The following is a 9,181-nucleotide window of genomic DNA, read 5'->3' on the forward strand; positions in this document are numbered from 1 at the left end:
CTCAGCAACAGGCTCCAACACCACGTCGAAGACAAGTTGTAGGAGCTGGTGATGAGGCCAATGCACAGGGTCAGAGACATGGGATTCAAGCTCCAACACCTGACCACAGTTTTGAAATCAAGTCTGGCTTGATCAATATGGTACTTCAAACAAGTTCCATGTCTTAGCATTAGAAGATCCATTGGATCATATTGACAACTTTGATAGAGTTTGTCGCTTAACAAAGAAAAATGGAGTGAGTAAGGATAGCTTCTAGTTGAGGCTACTCCCTTTTTCTCTTTGAGACAAATCTCATCAATGTGAAAAGTGTTTACCTCAAGGATCAATTACAACATGGAAGCAATGCAAAAGAGCATTTCTGACTAAGTTCTTCTCTTCATCAAGAACAGCAAGGTTAGGAATTGAAATCTCAAGTTGCACACAGAAGAACCATGAATCATTTTGTGAGGCTTGGGAAAGATTCAGAGAGTATTCCATGCAATGCCCTCACCATAGATTCTCAGATGCACAGCTACAAAGCACCTTATACAGAGGTGCTTTACCAAAGGTTAGACTCCTATTGGACACAGCTTCAAATTGTAATTTCACGGCCAGAGAAGTAAATGAAGCCATAACCCTTGTGTAGAATCTAGCTCAGAGTGATGAGCTTTATGGGTCAGATTTTGACAGAAACTCAAAGGAGAGATGTGAATGTTGAAGAGGAGAGGAGAAGACATCAAATCTCTCGATGAGAATCTAGATAAACTTCTCCTAGCTTCTCATCAGCCAATCAACTTTGTTGGAGATGTTAATCATGGGTTTCAGGAAAATGTTCAAGCGAAGGACATCACAGCTGAGGTGAACTTTGTAGGTGGCCAGCAAGGTTACCAAAAGGGCTTTAACTACTACAAGAATTACCTCACCCAGAACTTTTACCCTCAAAACACTCACAAACAAGGCTTTGTCCCTCCCCAACAACAAAGTTTAAAACAGAACCAAGGGAATAAAGATCAAGAAATGAAGAACATGCTCCAACAAGTCATCAAAGATCAAGCAACTGGTGCCATGGATTTCAGAAAGAAAATGGCAGAGATCCACAACAACGTGGACTCTTCTTATTCTGACCTCATTATTCAGATTGTAACATTAGCTTCCAAAGTCAAAACTCTTGAGAACAACAAAGGACACTCCACTTCTCAAACTCAAGGATCCTTACTAGGCAAATCTGTTGTCAATCCAAAAGAGTTTTGCAATGGCCATCTTCTCAAATGATGAGAACTATGCTGCTGTTCAAGAAAATGAATTTCTTCTTCATGACAGTCTCAACTGAGAAACACCTGGCTGATGAGGATGAGGACTCCATCATAGAAGACTTTGAGAACATGTTCTATGATCTCAATGAGGACATTAAGAAGCAAGGTGGGAAGGCAGCTTGTTTTATTATGGAAAGGAATGATTCTGAGATTGCTGAAGAGAAGGGACAGAAAATAGTTCAAGAAAAACCAAAAATGGAGTCACTAGCACTGATTCAACAAGGTGAAGCCCAAATCTATTCCCAAGCTAGGTAATCCAGGCAAATACCCCATCTCATGATCTCTTGGAAGCTTAAAAGTGGAAAATGCTTTGTGTGATTCTGGATCAAGCATTAGTGTAATGTCTCTAGGCTATATGGATCAAGACTATAAAGCATCACCCCACTTCAATTACTTTTGGAGATTCTTCCTCAAAGAAACCATATAGAATCATTGAAGACTACCCTCTACAGATTGGTGAATGCATAGTCCCAACTGATTTGTAGTCATGAAGATGAAGAAGACTAAAGAGCTTCTTGTTTTTCTTGGAACTCGATTTCTGAACACCACATGGGAAAGAATTGACTTTGACACTTAAAGAGTGGTGCTTACAAAGGTAGATGATGAATTCTCTTATCCTTTTAAGCCTCCTTCTACTGGGTTTTGTGAAGTTATTACTGAGGAAGTTGATGAGTTTAAGGACTATGAGATGAAGTATGTGGGGAGTATTGGAACCATAGAAGAAGATTAACCCCTTGCAGCTGTTGAGAAGAAGAAAGAACCCCAAGTAAGACCTGATCTTGAGTTTAAAGTTGGGGATTTCTTCATTGATGATGAAGTTTGATTGGAATCTTTATCTCTTACACCAAATGAGAAAGTGATTGGCAACAACAAGGGCAATAGTTCAGGGTCCCTAGAAAAGAGTCCAAAAAGTACTAAACCATTCAACCTTGGATCTTCTTCTCAAGTCTTAACTCTCACTCCATGGAAGTTTGATGGTGGAGCTGTAGACTACAAGGTTAAAGGAAATAGAGGATCAAGACCATTTGCTAAAGTCAGAGCAAACCTCACACCAGAGTTCAAGTAAAAAGGATCAGATGGTGTTCAAAAGCTGATAAACAAGGTCATTAAGCTTGAGTTCATGGACAAGACAAAGAGCATCATTGCTCCTCCTCTCCCTCACTAAAATGAGTATGAGAAGTCAAACTTAGTGACTTAAAACAAAGTGAACTTGATAGATAATCTCATATTATCCCTTATATATATTCTTTAATGCTTTTCTTGATTTGTTTTTAGGATGTTTTGATCTGTTTTGTGGAGTCTTTTCAATTTGTAAGTGTCTTGGAGGTCTCATGCCTTTATAAGAAGTGGAGAGGAGCTGCAACAAGTGAGAAACAAGCCTAAGTAATGAAAAGAAATGAGTGATCCGGTGATTGCTCTGGCTGGTGCTGCGGCTGAGGAGTGACCCGGATCAAAGCAGATTTGGCCAAGGAATTTGGTTTAGTGATTGCTCTGGATCAGGTGCTCTTGATCAAGGGAGCCAAAGCAAAAGAAAAATGCCAAGCACAAATATTTGACAGGATGCTCCGGATGGGGTGCTCTGAGTCACCATGAGTCGGAGCAAAGCCAAACACTTGCCCAGAAAGTGTTGCTCCGGATGGTGCTCCGGGTGAAAGAGACGGAGCAAAGATGAAAATTTTCCAGAAAACGTTGCTCCTGATGATGCTCCAGGTCAGTACATCCGCAGCAAAACAGAGCTTGAACCCAGAAATGGTTGCTCCGGGTTGTGCTGCTGGTAGAGCCAAGCCGGAGCAAAGGCAAAGATGCACAAAATCATGCCTTGAACACCCACCTAAAGTGGATTCAGATCAGTGCAAGGACTAACATCAAAACAAATACACCTCCGGTGATGTTTAGCCTCCTCTGATGGACATTTCCACTCCCCATCTCGATCAAAAACACATCTGGTAACACTCTAAAACACAGTGTACATAGCATTTCCTTTTCTTCATTTTCATGGATTTTTGTTTTTCCTCTTTCTCATGCTTCTATTACACAAGGGACTGTGTAATTTATGTGTGGGGGAGGGGTTTAGTGTTATCTAACCATGTTTTCTATGTTCTTATTTTCGATTTAGCACCTTGAGTCTCATGCATACCATGCATTCATCTATGTGCATAGAAAACACACAATAAAAAAAGAAAAAAAAACTCCCACACAAAGAAATCATCTAGTTGTATTTACATGATTAGGATTAAGTCTAGATTGCATTTCATATAGGTTTGCATCATGCATTGGGAGTAAAAGTAATGATGAGATTTCCATGCATAAGTATCACACTTAGCTAGTTTGTTCAATGCCCAAATTCTTAGCTCTCTAATGCACACAAGTAAATGAAACTATGGATGAACCAACTTTGGATCTTCTGCATCATTGTTTGAGTCTTAATTGAAGGAATTTGTTAATTGAACTCAGTCCTAGCAAGTGGAACCTAAACATGATTTGAAATTATCATGTGATGCATGGTTAAATGAGCCTGTGGATAACCTATACATATTTGAGCTAAACTCCCTTTTTAACACTCTCTTCTTAGCTAAATTAGTTGATTCCCATCTTTGTAACAGTTACCATACCTTGAACTCAACCTTCTTTCAAGTGAAATTGTTTGTGAGTGATTGAGAAGTCACCTTGGATTAAACTTAGAAAAAAGTGTTAGGTTTAGAGTGACAAGGGTAAGGTCTCGGGTTGTCTAGTTCCATCATCAAGGAGCTAGTAGAGATTGGATATGGATAAGTGTGGGGGAAAAGAGTGTTGGTAAAGAGCAAGAAAAGAAAGAATCCATTGGGAGTGAGCTGAGAGAGAAAGTGAAAAAAATGGAGAGGAGTGAGAACTAGGGGATTGCAAAAAGTGAAATGGCTGGTGTCTGGTTTAAAAAGAAAAGCTCTATGTGTTTAAAAAGAAAGTGAAGCCTCTAAGTGTTAAGAAAAGAAAAGAAAAAAAGAAGCCCAAAAGGCTCAAGAATCAAATTTGATTAGAGAAGAGGCCAGTTAAGAAATGAAAAGAGCTATGTGAAAAGAAAGAGCACCAGCCAATGTTTTGAGAGGATACCCTAGTGAGAAAAACATGAGAGTGAAGAGAGAAATTGGGTTAAGAAGGCAATGTAAAGCCTTGAGAGAGGGTATTCTAGGTGTGATACTTTGGGGTTTTAGAAGAATAGGTTAGAGACATCTTAGGCATTGGGGCAGATGAGTTCTTACCCGTGTATGCATAGGTTGTTATTTACCTTTAGTATTTTGCCAAAGTTTGATCATTCAAAGAGAGATCTCTTGTGCTGAATTGAACCCACATGTGCATGAATGAGATCATTTTTATCTCATAATCTCACCCTTAGCCAAGCTTGTTAGTTTGAGTATGCATTATTGTGATTCACTTGAAAACCTTGAATGAATGTTAAAGGGCTGAAGAATAAGAAGGTTTTGTGTAGGTTAAGGCTTATACTTGATGCATGCAGAGATGGAAATTGCTAACTCTTTGGGAGTACATTCCTTGTGAAGCATTTTAGAATTAGGAACTTGAACATTGAGCATGACTTCTAGCTGTGATACTATTGGAATATGAACTCCCACTTTCAAACTTCTTTCTATCATTTATTATGTTTGCTTGAGGACAAGCAAATGACAAGTGTGGGAGAGTTGATATACTCATATTTTACCATGTTTAGCATGCATTTTATTCCTTGTTTTAAGTCCCATGCATTAGGTCCAAGTGAGTCTTACATATTCAGAGTGTTTATCAGGTAATTTGGAGGTATTTGGGGGCAAATGAGCTGAGACTAATGAAGAAAGAGCTGAAAAAGATACATGTTTCTCTGACAAGTCTCTTGACCTGGCGACACGCTTGAAAGAATGTCTAAGACGGAGGTGTTCCACTTCGATTCATCCTCCGACTCCTTCAAATGTATAGAATCGAGCTACCTTTCTAATGAATGTAAAATCAGATGATCCGGAGCAGTGGTTAGAAAGTTACAGCCATTTAAACCTAAACCTGTCTCGCAGTCAAATTCCAGACCAAACCGATGCGCCTCAAAGAACCACTCGGACGAAGGAACTGATTTCTCTGGATGCTTTGAAGATCTTCATAAATGTTATAGTAAATTGAATTACCTTTCTTCTGAAGTTTTAATCAGGTCATCCGGATGAGTATTTCGAGAGTTAATGACGTTCCAGGAACGAGCAGGCCTGAGAAAAACGTGATTGCTCCAGATAGTGCTGTGGGTTGGATAGGATCCGGAGCAACCTGTGATCCATTTTGGTAGTCATGCTGCGGTTTGAGTAATCTAGAGCATCTTGAAGATCATCCTTAGAAGCTGTTTCTCTGGGTGGTGCTACGGCCAAGGAGCAAGCCGGAGCATAGTAGATGATGCTGCTCCGGATCAGTTGCTATGGATGAAGATGAGCCGGAGCAATGTGCGAGTGAATTTATAAGGACTTCCTCCAAATAGTGCTTCGGATGATAGGTGGCCGCAGCAAAGCATTTTACCTAACTGAACCGCGTCAGTACCCAGTTTGTCCTGGGCTGACCCAGTTCGAGAACACAAAATATAAATATTTTTTTGTACCTAATTTGGAGACATCTTTCATTCCTCTTTTGTTTTTTTCCCCTTTGGTGAAATATCAGACCTTGTTAAGAGATATCTTTGGTTTAATCAATCTTAAGCTGTTTTTTATCATCTTTTTCTCATCTTTACTTCTAATCATGCTTAACATCACTTTTTGCAAAAGATTTAGTGTGTTAAGCATGATTAGTGAGTAGTCTTTTTATAAGCTTCTAGGCATGTAGATTAGGGTGCCTAAATGCTAGATTAGGATGTTTAGGAGCTAGATTCATCTTTCTTTAATTAGCTGTTGTTAATGCTGGAATTCACATAATCAGTTTAGTACAGATTTAAGACATTTCACCACCCACAAAGTGTTTTGATGAAATGTCTGAATGAACTAATTAAGGGTTTATTGCTTTGATCATGATGGAATTGATTGTTTGATGTATAAATGACATGTTAGAACTGAGCCTTAATGCATTTTGATCTTTATTACACTAATGGGAATTAGGTTTGAATAGTGATTAAGATTGTAATTATTGTCTTGGGAAAGAATTGATCTTGTATAGAGTTCTAAGTTGACTGGAAATATTTAATTGATTGTCTTAGCATCTTAGTCTAGTATTTAAAGCACCCTAATCAATTATCACATCTAGAGGCTTCGTTTTTTATCTTATTTGAATCTTTATCTTGTTTAATTGTTTAGTTTAATTTCTTATTTAATCTTGATAGTTTAGTCTTGTTTGAACATCACTTCACCTATTTGACTTGAGATTAGGATAGATTCACATAGAACTAGTGTCTAGACATCCACAATTGGTTTGACACCTCAAGTACCACAATGACATGAGTAGTTTGAGGAATTGAGTTTGAATTGCAAAGTTCCTACTATCAATTTGCCGCCATTGCCATTTGTTGATTGTTTTAGCATTAGATCTCTGAATCTTTGTGTGAGCCAAAACTCGCACAACCAAAAAATTTGTTAAGGAAAACTTAAAGGATCCGAAATTTCTAGGGTTTATCACAAGAACAGTAAGATCGTTGAAGGTTTTTATTGTTGCGAAAGTATTTAGTCTCTATTGCTTAGGGTTGCAAAAGTTACATAATGAATCGCGTAAATCGTCTATTTATAATAATTCTCTAAACCGCCTAGCCAAGAATCTCAGGAGAGATTTTCGGAATATTTCCTTATCGCTTCGTGCGGCTGCCGTCACAATACTTCGCCTAGGGTATTTATGGGTTTTCATCCTTCCAGGCTTCGGTTCGGCCCATCTGAATAACCGGCTCGGCCCAACACATGAGAAAACGGCTCGGCCCATTCCTCTTCTTGCACAGCTCGGCCCATTCTTTATTTTCTTCACGGCTCGGCCCATCTGTCTTTGTCCGCGGCTCGGCCCACTCGCCTTGATGAACATGGATCGGCCCACTTGTTTCGTAGGTCGGCTCGGTTCATGTCTGGTGGGCGGTTTTTCTCGCTAAATCGGTTTTCTTTGGTACTTGGTCATTTTCGAGATGGTTAGATCAAGGAGGGGTGAAACCGACCCCAACAGTTAGCCCCCCAGCTCGTCAGTTTCGGAGACGAGAGTGATGAGGTTCATTGCTCCTGGCCATAGGATAAACCATCGAGTTAGGCCATTGTGAAACGATTTCGGACGAGCCGTTCTTTAACGGAGCATAATAACGAGCTTTTGCTGACGAGGCTTTTTTGAAGAGAAATGCCGAGCCATTCAAAGATAATGGCGAGCTGTTTTTAGTGACATGGTCTCTATATAGTGCCGAACCGTGCCTTGTGACGAAGCGTGTTGAGATAAAATAATGCCGAGGCGTCTTATTACCGACGAGGCGACCTGTGGAAGCTACGCCGAGCCGAATAAAATACGAGGCGTTTTGTGTAAAGATGTCGAACCGTTAGGATGTTCTTGTTTGATAGTACCGAGCCATGTTCCAAGGCAAAGGCGAGGCGTTTCTGTTAGTGATGCCGAGCCGTGTTTCAAGGTAACAACGAGGCGTTCTTCGAGCTCTGTTTCCTCTGGTTCCCGATCCCTGGAGTTATCCTCGAGTACCTCTGGTTCCCGATAATATGCGTTCTTCGAGAGGCTTGCGGCATATTATCGGCATCCTAGTTCGGGGTTTTGAATGCGTACTCGACATTGAGCTGGATCATCTGCTAAACTTGTTGCAGATCAGAAAGGCTCCGAAGGGAGGTAGATTTTATATCTCCAACAAGTCCAATCGCCGGATTATAGGCGGTTTCCCAAGCAAAGATCAGTTTTGGACCGAGCGCTTCTTCTATGTCTTGGTGAATGAGGCGTCGGTTGGCGAGGACTTCGTCCAAAAAACCAAGACCGCTTGGGGACCACTTGGTAGCCGATCCGAAGCTTTGCCTCGGCTCGGAGCTGTAATGGTACGATTTTCCCTCACTAAACTGGTTGTTTTTTGTGTTTTTATGCAGTTAAGAGCATTCTTCCCCCAGTTCCTGACGACCTCTTCGTTGTTCGAGATACTCTTGCGGCTCGGAGAATCAATTGGAGGAAACACTTTACGTTTGAGAGAGTGGAAAGAGCGCGAGCCATTTTCGCCGGAGTACCTGTTAGCTCTTCGTCTTCGAATTCTTCTGGAGATACAAGGGAAAAAATGGTGATCATCACTCTCAGAGAAAAGAAGAGGCGTGAAGAGGAAGAGGCTGCAAAACAAGCCGCCGAGGCGTCTCAAAAGGAGGCCGAGGCTATCCCTCAAGATGATCAGCCAAGCCGTGAAGGGGAAGGCGCGATCCAAGCCGTGGAGGCAAACGTTACCGAGGTGATTGAGAAGGAGGTGGTGCCCGAGGTGGAACCGGGCGAGATCATCCCTGAGGCGTCCAAAGACGATTCTGCGGCTTGGAGCAAAACGCCTTCCAACTCGGCTATTTTGGCTCTCCCGAAGTCGTCAAGGCCCCCGGCTTCGCATCTACAGAAACACAATGCTGGTCGAAACGATCAGCCACTGAGAAAGGGAAAGGCGTGGCTGTTTAGAAAGATGAGCCGCCCAAAAAGAAACGCAAGCCGCGTCTGGTGATCCCGCTTCACGCAAACTGGTCGTCGACGACCCGGATGCCTCGGCGGTGATGTTTTTGCGTGTTAACAACGCCAACACGCGTCTTCCTCCTCCCGAGCAGCTGAGGAGACCGAGGTCCTATGGCGCGATGGCACAGCGAGGCACCAAGGTCTATCTGTTTATTTTTCCTTACTTTTTTCGTGTCGTATTCTGGCTAAGTGTTTAACACATATTATTCTTTGCAGTTTGTAGCGGCTATCAACGAGCTGATGGCTGAGTA

The 9,181-nt window shown here is 41.4% G+C and overlaps 1 protein-coding gene and 1 non-coding gene across 2 annotated transcripts; one reads left to right on the forward strand and one right to left on the reverse strand.

Annotated features, from left to right (window-relative positions):
- Positions 1-390: 390 nt before the first annotated feature.
- LOC112083656 lies at positions 391-498 on the reverse strand. The gene has a single exon (XR_002897792.1). It is a non-coding gene; the product is annotated as a small nucleolar RNA R71 (small nucleolar RNA).
- A 7,185-nt stretch (positions 499-7,683) lies between these two features.
- On the forward strand, positions 7,684-8,922 carry LOC112083493 (uncharacterized protein At3g60930, chloroplastic-like). Its single transcript, XM_024151523.1, has 3 exons — positions 7,684-7,863; positions 8,051-8,231; positions 8,321-8,922. Exons 1-3 carry the CDS (start codon positions 7,684-7,686, stop codon positions 8,920-8,922), a joined length of 963 nt encoding a protein of 320 aa, XP_024007291.1.
- The last annotated feature ends 259 nt before the right edge of the window (positions 8,923-9,181 follow it).

Source organism: Eutrema salsugineum, unplaced genomic scaffold (genome assembly GCF_000478725.1).
Source record: "Eutrema salsugineum unplaced genomic scaffold, Eutsalg1_0 scaffold_6, whole genome shotgun sequence".
Classification (NCBI taxonomy): domain Eukaryota; kingdom Viridiplantae; phylum Streptophyta; class Magnoliopsida; order Brassicales; family Brassicaceae; genus Eutrema; species Eutrema salsugineum.